A 20771-nucleotide genomic window follows, 5' to 3' on the forward strand; every position below is an offset into this window, starting at 1 on the left:
CATGTTGGGAATCTTAAGTTTAATCGTAAAAATCCGGAAAGCAGGAATTTTTATATATGCGGACTCTCAGAAATTACAGTTTTGTATTATCTGTGTATTAATACTTTTTTAAAACAAACTCATTTTTCTATTACATATTCCAATGACAAACATAAATCAGAGGTTAAAAGCAGAAGTTAGGAGGGTAAGCTTGAAACCACTGAGAAATTCAGGGCTCTTACAGCAATGTTTTTTTTTTAAAAAAGAATTATACAATTCTAGTAGAATTATCAAGACTGTTTTGTAAATAAGAGAAAATTTGCTTCCAGTTTCCCTTAGGTCATTTTTAAAATGGCTTCAGGAAGGAACGAAGCTCTGACAGGATACAACACGGACAAAACCTGAAAACACTACGCTAAGTGAAATAAGCCCGACATAGAAAAACAAGTGTTCTAGGATTCCATTTATATGGGGTGTCTAGATTAGACACTCAAAGAGGCAGAAAGTAGAATAGAGATTATCCCCCCCCACTCTCTCTCTCTCTAAAATAAATAAATCTTAAAACAAAAAACCAGTTAAAATGGTAAAATGGATTATGTATATATTACCACAATAAACACTCTCTAACCATAAACACCCTCTAACCTTAAAGGTGATGCTCTTTATCTAAAAGTCAACACACATGCTCTTTTCTTCCCTGCCCTGCTGTCCCGCTTTACTCTTTATGACTTTTAGACCGGAACTGAAACACTGCTTCTTCATGGAAATATTCCCTGAATCACAATTTAGGGAAAATTTTTGTGTTATACAGATTTCTCCTTCATATATATATATATAATTTTCCCATGATATTTACTTATACATTTTTTTCATGATAATTATCCCTCACTAGAATGTAAAGCTCCATGAGGTAGAGACTGTTCGTTTTGCTCACTCTGAATCTCCAGTGCTTGGATACAAAACAACTGTTACTGGAATTCATGAGTGAAAAAAAATCTGTGAAGCCGTGCATTGGTGGTACAGCCAAATTGTGGAAGATCAAAAGATGCAAATGAAAAATATTAACAATGATCAACAATATCAAACAATTCATTTTAGCATGCTCCAAAGACCCAAATGACCAAGTTGAAATTGAGGGTAACCCTGGTCTTTACGTTATAACTCAAAGTACTTTGTATTTTAATGATTTTACTGATTCAGTACATTTATAATGATAGTGAAATCTGTAAAGATATTTTACTTTGCTAAGTACAATAAGTTTTTTTTATTTAAAGATTTTATTTATTTATTTGACAGAGATAGAGACAGCCAGCGAGAGAGGGAACACAAGCAGGGGAAGTGGGAGAGGAAGAAGCAGGCCCACAGCTGAGGAGCCTGATGTGGGGCTCGATCCCATAACGCCGGGATCACGCCCTGAGCCGAAGGCAGACGCTTAACCGCTGTGCCACCCAGGCGCCCCAATACAGTAAGTTTTTAATCAAGCAAGACATTCTCTTGAAAAAAACATATGGATTTGAACACAAATGGGACCACATCTGTTAAAGGGTAAACTGTAAGAATCAAGGCCAACACATTCTAAATTAAGTTTCTCAACCTCAGTAGCATGGACATTTTATGACTGTATTCCATTTAACCATTTAAAAATATAAAACTAAGTGGCACTAATTGCATTCACGATACTGTGCAGCCATCATCACTATCTATTTCCAATATTTTTCATCACCCAAATGGAAATTGTGCACCTATTAAGCATTAACTTCTCATTCCCCACAACTCTGGTAACTTCGAATGTATTTCTTTTATCTATGAATTTGACTCTTCTAGACAATTCACATAAGTGGAATCATACACTATCTGTCTTTCTATGTAATGACTTATTTCATTTAATATAATGTTTTCAAGGTTCATCCATATTGTGGCACGAATCAGAACTTCATTCCTTTTTATGGATGAATACTATTCCATTCTATGTATATACTACATTTTCCCCCCTCTATAATCCCATCCCTGCTCCAACTCTTAAAGAAGTACCCAGAAATCAAATGCAAGGAAGCTCAAAGAGCCAAGGCTAGCCAGCCCAAGATTTGGAGGCTTCCTCCTACAGGGGCTAGAGTTTGGACCCTGGGGTCTCCACACAGAGTCTAGTAGTAAAAGCTGGTGCAAATAAGGTGGTTCCCAGAGGCTAGCAATAACCCAGCCCAGAGGGACTTTTTGCAATGGGGGCACCCCTAAGAGAGTCAGGCTGTGTAAGAAATGGTGTTTGTTGGTCCTGTCAAAGAGCTCTTTCCTGTAGGCATTCAGAAATGGCACCGTGTACCCCACCCCATAGGAGACCAAGCCTAAGGCCCCAGCTCTGGACAAGACGCCAAAGCAGTGGAAAGCAGCTCATGGCCTGGCCATGGCAGTGGATGGTCACCTACATTTTGTTTACCCATTTATCTGCTGAGGGACACCCGGTTGTTTCCACAATTCATATTTCTGAAAATATGAATAATGCAGCTGACCAGTGAAGTACAAGTATCTATATTTATACCTGAGTCCCAGTTTTCAGTTCTTTGTTGGTATTTACATAGGAGTGGAATTAGAGGAGGGCCATATGGTAATTTTATGTTTAAGTTTTTGAAAGTCCACAAAACTCTTTTCTCCAGCAGCTGAATCACTTTACGTTCTCACCAACAATCTACAAGAATTTCAATTTCTCCACATCCTAACACTTGCTGTTTTCTTTTTAAAAGAACAACAGCCGTCCTAGTGTGTATAAAGGGATATTTCCTTATGGTTTGGATTTGCACTTCCCCTATGACTAAATGATGTTGAGAATCTGTGCACTTACTGGCCATTTGTATAATCTTCTTTGGAGAAAGGTCTATTCAAGTTCGTTGCCCATTTTTTAATTGGGTTGTTTGTCTTTTGTTGTTGAGTTGTAGAAGTTCTTCAAACATTCTGAATATTAAACCTTTATCAGATACATGATGCATGAACATCTCCTCCCATTCTGTGGGTTATCTTTCCACTCTCTTATTAGTGTTCTTTGATGTATAAGAGATTTTAATTTTAGTGAAGTTCAATTTATCTATTTTTTTTCTTGTTGCCTAATGCTTTTGATGTCATATTTAAAAAACCACTGCCAAATCCAGCATCATGCAGATTTGTCTCTACATTTTCCTCTACGAGTTTTATAATTTTAGTTCATAAGTTTAGGGCTTTAATGCATTTTGAGTTAATTTTTACATAAGGCATAAGATAAGGGTCCAAATTCATTCTTTTGCATGTGAATATTGTTTTCCCAGCACCTTCTGTTGGAAGGAGTATCCATATAAATGTTGAGAACAAAAGGAACCAATTTAAACATAACTTGATATGTGCTGTACTTTATACATGTCACATCATTTCAGAAAAGGAAATATGAGGAGCACTCAGCCAATTAATCAGTATTGATCGACATTCTTGTACTATGTGCAAAGCCTAATTAATGCTGATTGCTGTGAGGGTAATAAATTTAAGGTACATAGTCTATATTTTTTAGGAGCTTAAAATTTATTTGGGAAAGTAAGACACTCCATCAGCCAAGTTAACCCATTTAAGGCATGCATGGAGCCAGGCCAAATGAGCACTTCAGACAATATGAACTATAGGAGTTGAAGTAGGCAATTATCACTGCCAGCTGCAATGGAAGTTTTTCTTTGTTGGCATTAGTGTTAATCCATCCATGTAAATCATTTATCAAAGAACAAAAGCAAAACTGAAAACCAAAATCTATATACATGGTCTCTTTCTAGCATGTTCCAAGTATCTTGTTATTTTAATAATATTTTTCACCAAAAGACTAATGTGATCCAATTTATAAAACATATGCAACCAGTACAATGAATTTGTTTCCAGTGTTTATAAAAGAGTAGCAGGAAATATGACAATTTTTCCTGTCTTTCATATTCAACAAATTCAATATATGGCATTTCCCTTATAATTCTTTTAAAATACAACATACTAGGTTATAGTATATATACTGTAACACACAAATAACTTATACTAAAAACAAAGACAATAGTTTGGAAAAAAAATAACACCCAACATACTTGCTAACGTTGAAACAAATGTATGTGTTCTGTGGGTATGGTATTCATGCTCATTTTAGTTAAGATTTTTAAGTGATCTGTTCCATAGGTTTTATTTCATAAGACACTGCTAGTGGAAAAAAGTTACAGGGAACATACAACTTAATGAGTCCAAATGATAAAAAATATTTAAATGATAACAGAAAGTCTTTAGCAAAGGAACTGTTCCTCAATGATACACACACACTTGAATGAATTTGGCATTATGAAAAAAAAAAAAGAATGCTTTGTATAGATTAAAATAATCTGCCACTGAACATATAGTCTGAAAGCTTCCCAAAATTCACTTAAGCAAACCATAAAAAGAATAAGTGGTACAACTGAAAGTAAGATCACCACAGACAACCATATAGTCTGATACCTCCTCTACAGTAAACTTTGGTTTATTAAGAAATATCTGACCTTACTTCATTATTATCAACAACTCAGAAAATGAAATGAGCCCTCTAAGAATAAACACAGTATCTGAATATAGGAGAAAGACATATAATGTTTACCAGTCTGGGTCTGATATATAACCACTTGCTATGTGTTTATCAAATTTATAAACATTGGTAAAATTTTGCAAAGTAGTACAGTTCCATTATCTGTACTCCTTTTCCCTCCTGTTGTCTACTTGGCATCCATTGCTTTGTGGTACCTATGGCTTCATGCCTTCCTCCTGAATGTCATTCATGAACAGGGAAAACTCCAAAGGGTTTCTCTTACTTGGAAGCAGATAACTGGTAACTTCATGAATTAATTATCTACTGACTTGCTAGATAGATATATATTTGGACTCAATTTCAATGAGGTACAACAAAGTATCAAGATAGTGAGGTTAATTTTAGACAAAGATGAAAACGGATGTCTTACCCACATGCAGGCCTCAATCCTAACTTTTGAGATGATGCTCCACAAAGAAATGGTTCCTTCAATGCCCTCTTCATCTGGACAAATAATCTGATCAGGATAGGGTGGTTCGGGGAAATTAACTGAATTGCATTCATAAGCAGCTAATGTAACTGAAGCTATATGTGGACCCTATAAAACAAATATGAGAAACCTCTGAAGAGAAATACTAAGGCAAAAGGAATTATCAATACACATGCCATTTGAACAGTATCTTAATTACTATACATAAACAGAAAAATCTTAGCTTTTATTTATTTGTTTTTATTGGGGGGGGGGGCAAAGGAAGAGGAAGAGACAGAATCTTAAGCAGGCTCCACACCCAGCATGGAGCCCAACACGGGGCTCAATCTCACGACTGAGATCATGACCTGAGCTGATATCAGGAGTCAGATGTTTAACTGATTGAGACGCCTAGGCACCCCGAAAAATCTTAGCTTTTAAACAACAAGAATCTCTCAAACTAAATATTTCAAGTTGCAGTTGGTAATTTGAAAAAATAATACTTCTCAGAATTTCTTCCTGACTTGCTTTTTTTAAAAAATTCAGATTTACTGAGGTATAATTTACATATAGTAACAGTCACCATTTTTATGTCTGTAGTTCAATGAATTTTGACAAATATATTCAACTTTATAATCACAACCAATCAAGATATAGAACACTTCCATTGCTACAAATAGTTCCCTGGTGTCCTTTTATAATCAATCTCCTCCCCCAACACCAGCCCCTAGAAACCATATAATTTCTGGCTTTATTCTGATTTTATTTATCTATATTCTCATTTGTAAGAATGTTATAGCCTATGATAAAAACTTCCTGTGCCCTACTCTGTTAGGCATAATTTGAGAATACCACTTTTTGTCCTTACTTAAAAACAGTTGGTGAAGTAACTACCTCACTTAACTTCCCCAAAGATAACAGCTTCTAAAACAAAATAAAAGTGTGGAACCAATATCAGTAAGTTTTTCTTTTCTTTTTTTTAAAGATTTTATTTATTTATTTGAAAGAGAGAGAATGTGAGAGAGAGAGAGAGATCATGAGCAGTGGGAGGGGTAGAGGGAGAAGAAGACTCCATGATAAGCAGGGAGCCCAATGCAGGACTCCATCCCAGGATCCTGGGATCATGACCTGAGCCGAAGGCAGACGCTTAACCGACTAGCCATCCAGGTGCCCGAATTTTTCTTTTAAAGCAAATTTTCCTATGGAAGCTTTTATGTTGCTGTGCACCTTTATTTTAAAATAGTACAAAAACTAATAATAATCACACTAGTTAAAATGGGTTAATATTAGATGTGTGATAAAGGCTTCAACACAATCGTTCCCAAGTACACATGTATGCCAGGTGAGGGGTCTGCATAAGAACCAAGTAAGGAGTTTACTAACAATATAAATTCCTGGGGCACCTGGGTGGCTGTCAGTTAAGTGTCTGCCTTCGGCTCAGGTCATGATCCTGAGGTGCTGGGACTGAGCCCCATATCAGGTTCCCACCTTAGCAGGGAGTCTGCTTCTCCCTCTGCTCCTCTCCCAGTTCATGCTCTCTATCTCTCAAATAAATAAAATCTTTAATATATATATATATATAAATATATATATATTTATATAATATTTATATAAATATAAATTCTTGGGTCCCCTATGCATAGATTTATTCAACAGGTGGGGATGGGAACCTGTATGTTTCAAACAAGCTCCTTTAGAATTTCAAATAGGTTAGGTTCTAGTAGGCTAGGTTTAGGAACCATTGGGAGAATAGTAAATTAAGGATCAGAAATTAAACAACCTTGGACAAAGTCACTTAACCTTTCTGGGCCTCAGTTTACTCTTCTGCAAGGCAAAAGAATTAGACTCAGTTTTATCCAGCTCCAAAATTAAAAAACTCCAAATAGAATCAAATATGTTAATAAAATCTAACAATAATTTCCAAAGTTCTCATGAAGTGCCAGAGCTAAACCCTGGACATCCTTAACGTGTTGCTCTAACACACAAGGGTAAAGCATACTGTAGATGTAGTGGCCGTAGCGTAACTTCTAGAGCCAGATGTTCTGGTTCAGGTTCTGGCTTCTGCCATTTACTGAGTCTTGCAATCTATGAAATGGAAATCATCAAATACCTTCAGAACCTACATTCTGGGGATACTGTAAGGTTTAAATCAGTCAACTCATATAAAGTACTCAGCTTAGAATAAGCCCTCAAAATGTATTAGCCATTAGTTATTATGAAGAAAAATACTACATATGTAGAATAAAATTTTGTAGGATAATAAATAAAATATATTAAATATTTAAAGTTACACAATATTATAAATAATATATAAAATTATGTTATATACATGCTTTTATGTATATAATGCTTCCTATACACATACACACACAGTTTCTATATATATATATAAGAGAGTCTTTTTAAATCATAAGGTAAAAGAATTTGTGGTTCAGGGGCCCCTGGGTGACTCAGTAGGTTAAGGGTCTAACTTTGGCTCAGGTCATGATCTCAGGGTCGTGAGATCCAGCCCAGTGTCAGGCTCCACACTCAGCGCAGAGTCTGCTTAAGAGTCTTTCTCTCAGGTGGGGGACTGGGATAGGCCGGTGGTAGGTATTAAGGAGGGCACGTATTGCATGGAACACTGGGTGTTATACGCAAACAATGAATCATGGAACACTACATTGAAAACTAATGATGTACTGTATGGTGACTAACATAACATAATAAAAAATTAAAAAAAAAAAAGATTCTCTCTCTCCCTCTCCCTTTTCCCCTCCCCCCAACTCATGTGCTTGCACATGCACACTCTCTCCCTCTCCCCTAATAAATTAAATAAATAAATACATAAATAAATAAAATCTTGAAATAAAAAAAAATTGTGCTTCAAAGACAAACGTGCACAGGATGCAACAATGAAGATAAAACTTTAAAGGCTTATTGCCATCAAGATAAAAGGTGATTGGGGCGCCTGGGTGGCTCAGTCAGTTAAGCATCTGACTTTGGCTCAAATCATGATCCCAGGGTCCTGGGATTGAGCCCCAAGTTGGGCTCCCAGCTCAGTGGGGAGTCTGCTTGTCCCTCTTCCTCTGCCCCTCTCCCCGCGTGTGCTCTCTCTCACCATCTCTGTCGCTATCACTGTACTGTCTCTCTCTTTCAAATAAATAAATAAAATATTAAAAAAAGATAAAAGGTGATTTAAAACAAAACTTTTTGTTGCATGTTAGTAGGAAAAATACATTCATAAATCTGATCTACATTTCTCCCTATATGCAACTGGCATTATGTGCTCAAATAAAATCTAAAAAATGAAGTTCTACACTTAGCACTGAGTAAATTAATTATCAGTTTTTTGGGCACCTGGATGGCTCAGTCAGTTAAGCATCTGCTTTCGGCTCAGGTCATAATCCCAGGGTCCTGGGATTGAGTCCCGCTTTGGGCTCCCTGCTCAGTGGGGAATCTGCTTCTTCTTCTACACTCTTCCCCTGCTCGTGATCTCTTTCTCTCTCACTCTCAAATAAATAAATAAATAAAATCTTTAAAAAAAAATTATTGTTTTTTCTGGACCAAAAAATTCTATGTTAATTTTTAGTCTCTTCATCTTTTTCTTGAGTTTTAATTCACAGAAATCCATAAACAGTAATACTTACATTTAAAAAATAATTACATAAATGCTTTCGATCATATTTTCCTTAAAAATTATGATTAACCATGAAATTCACAACTTCTTCTTTGAATACTATATGCAAAAGAGACTTCACAGTTGGGGGGAAAATTACCTCTTTATGATACTTAAAAAAATGTTTAAAGTTTGTGGAATTCACAATAATTAAATTACTGAAAAATTTCTTACTGCACACAAAGCTAAGTATCAGATGCTACTTAAAAAACATTGTAATCTATCTGTAATGTTTGAAAACACAAAAGAAAAATGTGATACAAGTAAAACAGAAGAAATTCAAGGGTTTGTCCACAATACCCCCACACAACTGTCCCCTGTAAGATGTAGGAACCATCTACACCTCAACTCTAGAAATGAACTCTCAGTGAACAAAAATTAAACGGTCCTGGATGCTAAACTAAGATTTCTGGGATACACAGGAAAGAAAAAACTACATTTCTATTCTAGAAATATAGATAAAATATGTACCTCAACAGATCAAACACATTATTCAACAAGATAAAAGACTTATTCATAGTTTCAATTTTAAGTAATTCTAAAAAGGGAAAATTTCAGCAATCTGATGAGAATTTTTTCCCTAAAGAAAGGACAGTTCATTCACACAACTAAACTGATATATACTTTCCATAACCACACTAATAAGTCATGATTACTCAGCCTTAGAGCAGATGTGGTGGTTCCCAGCAAAATGGACACAAATAACTCAGCATCTTGTCCTTTGTTCATTCTCAAGAGCCCGTTTAGTCTGTACCTTGACATTTTAGCTTAAATCATGCTAACTATAAGGAACCTCACAAGTTCTTTTCAACATTATAGGTTGATGGTTCCTAAATGTAACTGAGTTGATTGAAATAAATATTAGTTTACAGAAAAAAATCCAAATGCCAAAACTAAAAAATGGTTTTGATTAAAATAATTTTAAAAGTTATACATATTCAAACTATTTTTTAGGTTTATTTTCAAAACCTACACCCAGTGCAATGTATCAAATATTAAAGAATCATATTTTAACTATACTAAATGAAAAAACAAGGGATAAAGACAAACAGCTATTGTGTAAGTAGAAAAGGCTATCTGGATAGAACCACCATGAAACATATTTAAAAAAACCGACAATGTACTGAGCAGGAGTTTACAGCTGTCCTGGGAGTATGCAGGTATTGATATGTATGGGTTAGAGGTCCTGGCCTTTGGTTGGGGGGTTTTCTGTCTCAGATCATGAAGTAAATGGTACAGACTTTTACATCTACAGTAATCTAGAAAACTGGACAAAACATATGGAACAAATCTTTTCAGGCATTGTACCACAGGCAGTACATGATTTCTGACTGCTAAGAGAAGGGATATAAATGAGGAAACCCTATGATGACTCTGGCTTTTCACTTGTAGACACATTTCATGTCTATAGCAAAATCCAAAGAGAAAGAGCTCAAGCAAAGCATGGTGGTCTTCGGGCACCTGGCTGGCTCAGTATGAAGACTCGTGAGTTTGAGCCCCACACTGGGTATAGAGATTACTAAAAATAATAAACAAACAAAAAAAAGCATGGCGGTCTGGCTGAGTTCAGAAGTAAATCTGAGTTTAGGGAGGCTGAGAAGTTGAAATCTGTGGGACAGAATACTAACGAAGAGGGAGCTATGCAGAGAAAAGAACTCTATAAATATACACAAGGTCCCCTTGAGACTTTGACATACAAAGCTAAACTGCAGGCTAGGGTGAGATTCCATTAGGCTAGGCAAAGTCCAAGCAGTGGGAAAACAACTAACAGGGAGTTATAAGCTAAACAATTCCTGGAGTTCACACAGGACTAGGAAACACTTGCACTTCAACCAACTAAAGTGGAGAGACAGAATTCAGGGAAGACCCTGGAAAGAGCCTAGAGTAACAGTTATTCCAGACAGGCCATGTTGTTTTTAAAAACCCTTAACAGGTCAAGCTGATCCACAGGTAACTTAACTGCCCGCCAAAAGAAACAAACAAACAAAAAAAACAAAAAAATGATGCTCTACAAAGGAAGACAATAAAATCCATACGATCAACAATATAATACATGTCCAACATCTAATAAGAAACAACTATATCTGTGAAGCATGAAAATATGATGCATAACAGAAGAAACATTAGTCAATAGAAACAGAAATGTCAGAGATAATGAAATTAGCAGACAAGAACCTAAAAACAGGCACTGTTTCAGTAGGGCTGAAAATAAAATATCTGTATAGAAAAACTCATTGGCGAGACTATCAATAGATTAGACACTGCAGAAGAAAATATTAGAGAACTTGAAGCTAGAGCAATAGAAAGTATTCAAACTAAAGGATAGAGAGAGTAAAGGCTATGAAAGAAATAAACCTCGGTAACCTGTGGAATAATACCCACCAGTCTACTATACGTGTAATTGGAATCCCAGAAAGAGAGGAGAAGGTGTGTGTTGGTGGGAGTAGTATGTGCAGTCCATTAACTCACAGATCTAAGAAACTCAACAAACCTCAGTCAAGACAAATACAAAGAAAATAAAACTTAAATCAAATCACTGAAAATCATCATAATCATAATCAAATTGCTATAACTCAATAATGATGAGAAAATCTTAAAAGAAATCTGACGGTAAAGATAAATTATCTGCAGGGAAATAAAGATAAGACTTCTCATCAGAATAATGCAAACCAGGGGCACCTGGGTGGCTCAGCCGTTAAGCATCTGCCTTCGGCTCAGGTCATGATCCCTGGGTCCTGGGATCGAGCCCTGCATCGGGCTCCCTGCTCCATGGGAAGCCTGCTTCTCCCTCTCACACTCCCCTTGCCTGTGTTCCCTCTCTGTCTCTCTCTGTCAAATAAATAAATAAAATCTTAAAAAAAAAAAAAGAATAATGCAAATCAAAAGACAATGGAATTATTTCTTTGAAGTGCTAAAAGGAAAAAAAAATCTAGAATCCAGGGAAAATATATTTAAAAAATGAAGATAACATAAAAACATTTTCAGACAAACAAAAGCCAAAAAAATTTGCTCTACCAGATGAAAATTTTAATGTACACAAAGGAGTAAAGAGCGCTGGAAATATAAGACCTTTCTTCCTCATTAAAAATCTCTTCAAAAATGTCTACCTGTCTCAAGTAAAAACTATTGCACATGTAGAAGTAAAATATATGACAATAACACCATATAGTATGAGAAGGGGAAAATAGAATATAATATTGCAAAGCAGTTGTATTACATATACTAAAAAAAATGTTCAATCCAAAAAAAGGTAGGAAAAGAAGAATAAAGAATAGGTGGGACAAATAATTTGAGGACACACTTAAACCCAACCACATTGATAACTACATTAATTATAAATGTACCAAACATACAAATGAAAAGGCAGAGTGTCAGACCAGATTAAAAACAAGACCTCAGTACATGCCATCTATAAGAAGCTCATCAAGACCCAAAAGTAAAGGAATGAAAAAAGATAACCCATTTAAAATAATTATAAAAAATATGGAGTGGCCACACTAATAGCAGATAAAGTAGGCTTGAGTACAGGGAATATCACTAGAGGATGAATAAGGACATTTCATAATGATAAAAGCACTAATTCTCAGGAAAACAGAACAATTCTAAGTGTGTAGGTACCTAATAACGAAGTGTAAAACACGTAAAGCAAAAACTGACAGAACTGGAAGGACAAATAAACATCCCCAATTACAGCTGGAAATTTCAATGTACTTCTCTTATACTAGTTGATAGAAGAATTAAATTGACAACGAGTATGGCTACAGAACACTTGAACAATATGAACACTCCACCCAACAATAGCTAAGTCCATATTCTTTTCAGGAACACATGAAACACCTATCAAGACAGATTACATGGGGGTGCCTGGAAGGCTCAGCCGTTAAGCGTCTGCCTTTGGCTCAGGTCATGATCCCAGGGTCCTGGGATCGAGCCCCACATCTGGCTCCCTTCTCCACGGGAAGCCAGCTTCTCCCTCTCACACTCCCCTTGCTTGTGTTCCCTCTCTCGCTGTCTCTGTCAAATAAATAAATAAAATCTTTAAAAAAATAGATTATATGATGTGATATAAAATGAGTCTCAGTGCATTTAAAAGAACGTGCCATGCAGAAAGGTAAAGATCAATACAAGGAGTGCTACCCAAGGAAAAGTGAAAAGTGAAGGTCCTTGAAGGTTAATTTCTCCAGTTAAGGTCAGTATCCTTTAACCTAGGAGGTGGTAGTCAAAGGAAGCTAAACAGCTATATCTAGCCCAGACTGTTATTCCCCAGCAGAGGAAGCACTACAAATTCCCTAGAGATCAAGTCACAAGTAACATTCACTAACTGTACTCCTAACTCTGAGAGTTCCTAACTAATGTCAGTAGAAGTTCCTGTTAATGATAAGGAGGTTAAATTTTATGATTGCAATGAAAGGTTATACTCTCATCAAAGAGGCAGGTTTTAGGTTTGTTTTTTTGTTTTTGTTTTTGTTTTTTTAATAATTCAGTATAGTCATTCTAAGTGAAGTCATCTCAATAAGATAGTCAGCTATTTGTGATATATCAGACATCTGGTTTTGCTTCAGTTCAAAGCCTCATATATCTAGTCTCATGAGATGTATTACATTATATTTTCCAAAGTTTTGATCATGGAATAATTTGCCTTGTCTGGGATAAATGATGTTTGCTTGGCCAGGGAATAGTACGTCTGGGTGAGAGCAAAATCATAGTTAATTTGGGGGTAAAATTTCTTATAAGAGCAGATATAGGTATTTGTGGAAAAAGCATTTTAACTTTTAAAATATTCCTTTAAGATAAATTTTAAATTATCTTTCTACAATTTAAACTCTTTCATGAGTAGTGTATAAAAAGTTTTAGTGAATGAAAAAAATTTAACAGTGATAATTCTATGAGATCAATTTGTACTCTAACTTCAGGAATAGTAATATGCCAAAAGTTCTAAGACAAATTTAGAATTTAAAAAATTGTCCTAAAGAGATAAACTATCATTCCTGAAATTATATGACACAAAAATACCCTAATATGGTAGTGAAGTTGTAAGTAGTGCCTGGATAATCATATAGTACTATTAAAGCCCCGAGAATGAAGTCTTGGTACTACAAACACAAATTAGGGTCTTTGTAGGGAGGGTGTGGGATATTCATGTTAACCCCTGAAAAAAAATTACATTAGTAAAATGACAAACTTGTAGGTGCACTGCTGCTTCATTAAAAAAAAAAAAATGTTTTCTGCTTTTGAACTTTACCGTTGGATTTACTTGGGGGCCCTCGTTTCTTGCAGAGACTTTTTAAAAGGAAAAACCTAAAATGGTCATATTAGTTAATTGTTAGTCTACTCAGCTACACCTCTTTAACAACCAAGATGAAGAATATGATATCACATTAAAAGTGCAGTATGTGTATGCATGAGTTTTCGTAAGGAAGATAAGGGGACAGACAGACATTCTTCCACCTTAGGCGGCTCCCTCAGAACTGATAAAACATTCCTAAAGACTAGAGTTGTTTGTACAACATCTGTAATGTCAATTCATAGCCTAATCCATCATCCATACACAGAAGTCAAGTGAGATCCCAAAGGCAAAATTTCCAATTAGTTTTGTCTGGAAACTTTAGGGCAAAGGTAATAAAATCAAGAATCCTGTGCTGATTCACTGGGAAAACATTTGTTTGCCACACTCCTTCACTAAGGAACAAAAGGAGTCAGTGGTTAGACTGGAATGTGATTCATTAGGAATATCTGGGTGATAAATAAATGAAAGGAGATGACAAATGGTTGTCTGTACAACTTGCAAAACCTTTGTTTTCTTTAAGTCCGACTTTTAGGGGACTTTAAAAATGCTTTTGCAAACAGGAATTCTACTTCTCAAATTCTTTTAATCATTGCTTTTCTCATCATAGTCAGAAAACAACTTACTTAAGGTTATGGTGTACAGCAAATCATTCTAGAATGCTAGAGCATAAAACTATTAATTCCAAATGGGCACTGAATAGTTTAACTAGTGTTTATATTATTTTTGTGAGGACGGTCCCAAGTTTACAAATTAAGCCTCTGGTCCCTCTCTATAAAATGCAGTATCATGGGTAATTTAGGCATTGATACGGGTTTGTTTTCTGAATCTGCTAGTAACTTACTAGATATAATCAGATTTCTATCTTACATTTGTCATTTGATGAAAAGCCTAATAGTAGTACTAGTAATAGTTTTAGCAGTAGTAATGCCCACGCAGCTTAGGCAACAGCAAGAATATAGGAGATATTTTATTATTATTTTTTAAAGATTTTATTTATTTATTGGACAGAGACAGCCAGCGAGAGAGGGAACACAAGCAGGGGGAGTGGGAGAGGAAGAAGCAGGCTTCTAGCGGAGGAGCCTGATGTGGGGCTTGATCCCAGAACACTGGGATCACGCCCTGAGCTGAAGGCAGATGCTTAACGACTGCGCCACCTAGGCGCCCCAGGAGATTTTTTTTTTGTTTTTAAGATTTATTTATTTATTTTAGAGAGACAGAGTGCCTGCATGTGCATGAGTGGGGGGAAGGGTAGAGGGAAAGAATCTTCAAGCAGACTCCTGGCTGAGCATGGGGCTTGATCTCACCACCCACGAGATCATGACCTGAGCTGAAACCAAGAGTCAGACGCTCAATCAACTGAGCCACCCAGGCGCCCCATATGACATTCTATAGTAAAAAAGTGTTATGGTGAGTATAAACCTGCTAACCAAAACAAAAAAATGTATAGTAAATTTGAAGTTCAAGCTCCCAAGTCATAAGGACATGCTGTTGAAGTCATTTTTAATATACTGAATTAATCCATATGGTTCCCCTCCCAAGATTTTATTTTTATGTAATCTCTACACCCAATGTGGGGCTCAAACTCACAACTTTAAGATCAAGAGTTGCATACTCCACCCATGGAGCCAGACCCACACCCCTAGACATGTTTTACTTTTCTAAACCTAAGCAATTTCTGATCATAAAGTTGATTTAAGTGTTCAGGAGAAGTGAACCACATATTTATAGAGAACTTTAAAAAGGTTATTATAAATTATTTAAAATATATACCCAACAGGACAGATTTCAGCTAAATTGAATCTCCTCACTTTTCATTCAAGCACACACTAATAAACGGTGATTTAAGGGCAGGAAGTTATCCAGTCTATGCATACCCCTTCTGTTTTGTGAAAACCTGGCACTATGTCCTGGAGACCTTGGTTTCTTCTTTTGATGTGGTGATACTCAAGAGTTAATAGATGAGTCATTCCTTGGGGAAAGGCAGGGAAAAGAGCTGATCAAGCCTTCATCAAAAAAGCACAAACAGACCTTTTCTAAGAAGGGCCTGTTTGGTCTTCCCGCAAGAGCCCTGAATCACTGCATACTTATAGACGAGAGTCATTATACCTATACAGAGCAGTATCAAGTTATACCAGAATCCTACTTTTGCCAATGTCTTCCCTGTTTTTTCTTTTCCTCTTACAGAGGAATAAACAGGTGAGCAATGAAGCAATAATCAGAAGTCAAGCAGGAAAAAAAGTAAAAAGGTTGGCTGACAATTTTTTAGAAGAATTATTCTACCTCATAGCATTATAATATTTCTTTTGCTGAACCTACTTCACTATTTCATTTCAATCCATACCCATGCAGTTTTCCAAGTAACATTTACTTTAGCATTAAACAGTCATAAAGTATAAGAAACGTCTACATTTAAGGAAAAAACAGCTTTTTAATAGCACACTATAAAGTACTATATACATACTATAAAGCACTTGTTCATTAAAGGAAACAGGGCGCTATATACAGAAGGGTTCTATAAATATGCAATTGCAATCAAGAGGTCAGATTTTTTAAATGTATAATTTTTACCACATACTTTAGTGATGAAATAATCCTAAAATTTAAAGCAGAAACAGGCCTCTGAATCTCATAGGCAAGTATCTCACAATTAACTTTGTTTATATTTATTTTATAATAAAGAGAAAAAATTTTTTTCTATTACAATGGTCATTTTAAACAAATGACTCAATATTGTTCAGATGATAACACCTTGATGTTATAGCTTCTAATAAAACCTGATCTATTTCACAACAGAATGAATTGTTCTAAAGCTTTTCTACATCCCAACTGCATCTAGACAAGGCATTTCTAATGTTTTCAATATGTGAATATCTCTCCCATTCTGATATCCAAAGGTGAGGGAATTCAATGGTTAAAATCTGCCTTCGGCTCAGGGCGTGATCCCGGGGTCCTGGGATCGAGCCCCGCGTCAGGCTCCTCTGCTGGGAGCCTGCTTCTCCCTCTCCCACTCCCCCTGCTTGTGCTCCCTCTCTTGCTGGCTGTCTTTCTCTCTGTCAAATAAATAAATAAAATCTTTAAAAATATATATATATATACACACACACATACAAAATATATCCAAAGGGTGCGCCTGGGTAGTTCAGTTGGTTAAGTGTATGACTTCAGCTCAGGTCATGATCTCAGGGTCCTGGGATGGAGCCTGTGTTGGGTTCCCCTGCTCAGCAGGGAGTCTGCTTGTCCCTCTGCACCTCCTGTGCTCGTGCTCTCTCTCAAGTAAATAAATAAAATCTTAAACACACACACACACACATACATCAAAGGGGAAAGTTATCTGTAAAATATATTCAGCCTTCTATTTATAGCTCAAAATTTGGGTGCCTTTTACCATTACTGTTGATACTGTTCCCATTAGACTTTTTTTTCTAGGAGCGGGGTTTATTTGAAAGGAACACAGGGTTTGTTAAAGCTTTGTCCAGGAAACTGCTCCACCTAGTGTCAAATCTGTTCACATATTACATTATTTGAAACGTAAATTCTTGCCAAAGGACTCATTCTCTTTGTTACTGTTAAACAGAATAGACTTAATAAATCATAAATGGCACTTACACTTTACAAATGGCTCTTTAATCATATGCTTGTCTTGTAACTTGGTGACTAATAATGTACGTGCGTATAAGGAGCATGCCTAAGATATATTCCTCATTATCAAGTACCAAAGTTCCTGTTTATGTTAACCTGGTTGTTTACAGGATTATGAATCATATTTTTCTAGTAATGGGAAGTAATTCTAAGATGGCTACTGAAATAACCCATCAGTTCTCCCAACTGTTTATAACAATCCAAACTTAATCCATAAATTACTTACTTTTCAAAACGACTGCAATGTTGTAAAAACCAGTATTTAATAACTGCACACACATCAATGATTACAATACGAAACTAGAATTAAATCTTGCTGTCATCAGGCAGCTCATCTGAAAGAAATTCTCCCACTTTCCTCTTCTCGCAAAGTTGGTTTATTTTCCCTTGATGGTTTTCTAGACCATCCAAGTATTTGCACAACTGTATTCTCTTATAAAACATCATGTTAAGTCTAATGTTCTGACCTGGAAGAGAGAAGTGATAATTCTTTTTTTATGGCAAAGGGATGAGTCAAACGCATGTGTCCTGTAAAAATCCTTAGAAGGTGGCTAGGTCACTAAGGCTCTCAAACTCAATATGCTTCTTCCAAAGTACTACTGTCACCCTTTGAGTTAGAACAAGGTTTAGCACACTGCAGCCTGCAGATCAAATGTAGTCAGGCCATATGTTTTTGTGAATAAAGGTTGACTAGAAAATAGTCTCATTCTTTTACACACTGTCCTTGGATGCTTTCTCACTGCGATGATAGATCTGAGGAGTTGAAAGAGCGACTATATGACCTAAGAGATTTACTATCTGACTCTTTGCAGTAAAAATGCTGACCACTAGGCTGTCTAGCCCTGGGTCAGACCATTATTAAGGTGGAAATTTTGATCCATCCAAACAGAGATGCATCAAAGAAGTTAACATCAGCAACATTACCTTCATTAATCTGTTGTTTTTACTCTGGGCACAATTTCCACAAGTAAATAAGCATTCCTAGATCACTCATATTCTAATCTTCTGAAAGGAAACCCGCTACATGCTTGTTAAGATTAAAATAGATTTGTTAATGGATTTCTGGAAATGAATATCCAAAAGAAGAGTGCTTAGAAGACGCAATCTGAGAAAAACCTGCCAGCTACAGAAGGCTTTTTACATCTTATCTACTTATAAGAAAACATGAGTAAAGTAAATGAATGAAATCAGCAGCCTGCTCTACTTGCCAGGGAAAATTTGCTCATGAAATAGACATTACACAAAGGAACAAAAAATGCCTGCATTAGAAATAAAATCAGTGCTCCCTTAATTTTTTTTTAAGTATTTTATTTATTTATTTGAGAGACAGAAAGAGAGAGGGAGTGCACAAGCAGTTGATAAGCGGCAGGCAGGGGGAGAGGGAGAAGCAGGCTCCCCGCTGAGCCGGGAACCCAATGTGGGGCTTGATCCCAGGATCCTGGGATCATGACCTGAGCCAAAGGCAGCTGCTTAAGTCACTGAGCCACCCAGGAGCGCCTACATAAATGCTACTTAATTTCTAAATTGTTATTTAGTAAAGATACTTTTCTTATATCAAAAAATGACATACCTTACTATACAGACATACCAGAGATCATAAGCATGCTCACATACACTAAATAAAAAACAATCACATTTTAAGTCATTCATTGTGCCTGGTGTTTATCTAAATTTAAGTAAATTAAATGCAAAGAACATATTACAGTGTTGTTTATAAAGCAGAGAATAAATGTAGTTTTATTTGCTGGGGAAATAAAAAGGCTTTACTTATTTATTAATATATCTATTTATTGCTTTTTAAATAAAATAAGAGTAAGAATAATGATAGTAGTAGCTAAGAGAGGGAGTGATGTTCAATATAAAACCATTATGCAAAATAAGAAAAAGCCATATAAAGATTAGGTCATTTTCATCAATAACCATAACAGTCAGATGTTAGTGACAGTTGGTTTTGTCAATAAAGGAAGTCCAATTATTCTGCCTTATTCTGCACACCCCCCAGGATTTTTCAAAGATTTTATATTATATTAATTTATTCAACATATATTTATTGAATACCTAGTATGCACCAGATACTACTCTAGATACCAAGAATACAGCAGTAAGCAGGGTAGAAAAAATTCCTGTCCTTAAAGAGCTTATATTTTATTTTATATATTTGTGGTTTTTTAGGGGGGAAAGGGCAGAGGAAGAAAAAGAGAGAGAATCTTAAGCAAGTTCCACGCCCAGCATGGGACTTGATCTCACAATCCTCAGATGATGACCAGAGCCGAATGAAATTAAGAGTCAGACACTTAATTGACTGAGCCACCCAGGTGCCCCAAGGGCTTATATTTTAGAAGTGAAGCTCATACTTTAGTATCTGTATTTTATAGTATATTTAGTTTTTCTTATTTCAGCTACTTGTACTTCCATACACTATCCAATCCCTCAAATTTGAAACTCTTCCTACTGTCACTGCTTTAAATCAGGTAATTACTACCTCTCACCTGGACAGCTGCCTTCCAACTGGACTCATTTTCAGTTGCTTCTACCCTCCCAAATCTAACCTCCACATTGCTGCCAGAGTTATGTTCCTAAACACATATTAAAACTTATTTGAGGGTGCCTGAAGCCTCTGCCGTCAGCTCAGGTTATGATCCCAGGGTCCTGGGATCAAAACCCACATTGGGCTCCCTGATCAGCAGGGAGCCTGTTTCTCCCTCTCCCTCCGCTTACCCTGCTTGTGCTGGATCGCTCTGTCAAATAAATAAATAAAATCTTAAAAAAAAAAAAAACTCTTTACAACACGTAAGACATAAACTCCCTAGTCTGATGTTCAAAGCTTTCCACCATTTGGCACCAACCTATTTTCTCACACGGGTCTTCTTTCCATTTCCATGATATCCTACTTTCATGTCTCTGTATTCACTGCTTCTCCCTCAACAAACCCATCTTCATGAACTTTTCCTGTTCTTTCTCCAAGAGAATTCCTCCTTACTTTAGGGATCTCAAAACAATTTATGAATATCACTAAGAGAGCACTTACCACAATATCCTACGGCATAGTTATTTATGTAATAGATATCTTCTGCTCTATATATCCAATTCCTTTTGTAATTCACACAGTATTTCAGGGTGCTTTGCACTAAGTAAATGTTCAAGCTTTCTAAAGTGAACTGAAATGAACTACTAGTGATGATTTTATGAAAGAATTCAA

The 20771-nt window shown here is 36.0% G+C and overlaps 1 protein-coding gene and 1 pseudogene across 2 annotated transcripts in view; both read right to left on the reverse strand.

Annotated features, from left to right (window-relative positions):
• The window catches only part of VMP1 (vacuole membrane protein 1), a 125271-nt gene that overhangs the window by 65960 nt on the left and 38540 nt on the right, over positions 1-20771 (reverse strand). The window contains exon 6 of one of the 2 annotated variants that reach the window (XM_002923315.4): positions 4950-5117. The exons of the other annotated variant lie outside the window; for it this stretch is intronic. Coding sequence (XP_002923361.1) covers positions 4950-5117 — 168 coding nt within the window. The remainder of the gene's footprint in view (positions 1-4949; positions 5118-20771) is intronic. 2 annotated transcript variants of the gene reach the window in all.
• LOC100464091 lies at positions 1915-2379 on the reverse strand (annotated as a pseudogene).

The sequence above is a fragment of the Ailuropoda melanoleuca genome, chromosome 13, assembly GCF_002007445.2.
Source record: "Ailuropoda melanoleuca isolate Jingjing chromosome 13, ASM200744v2, whole genome shotgun sequence".
Classification (NCBI taxonomy): domain Eukaryota; kingdom Metazoa; phylum Chordata; class Mammalia; order Carnivora; family Ursidae; genus Ailuropoda; species Ailuropoda melanoleuca.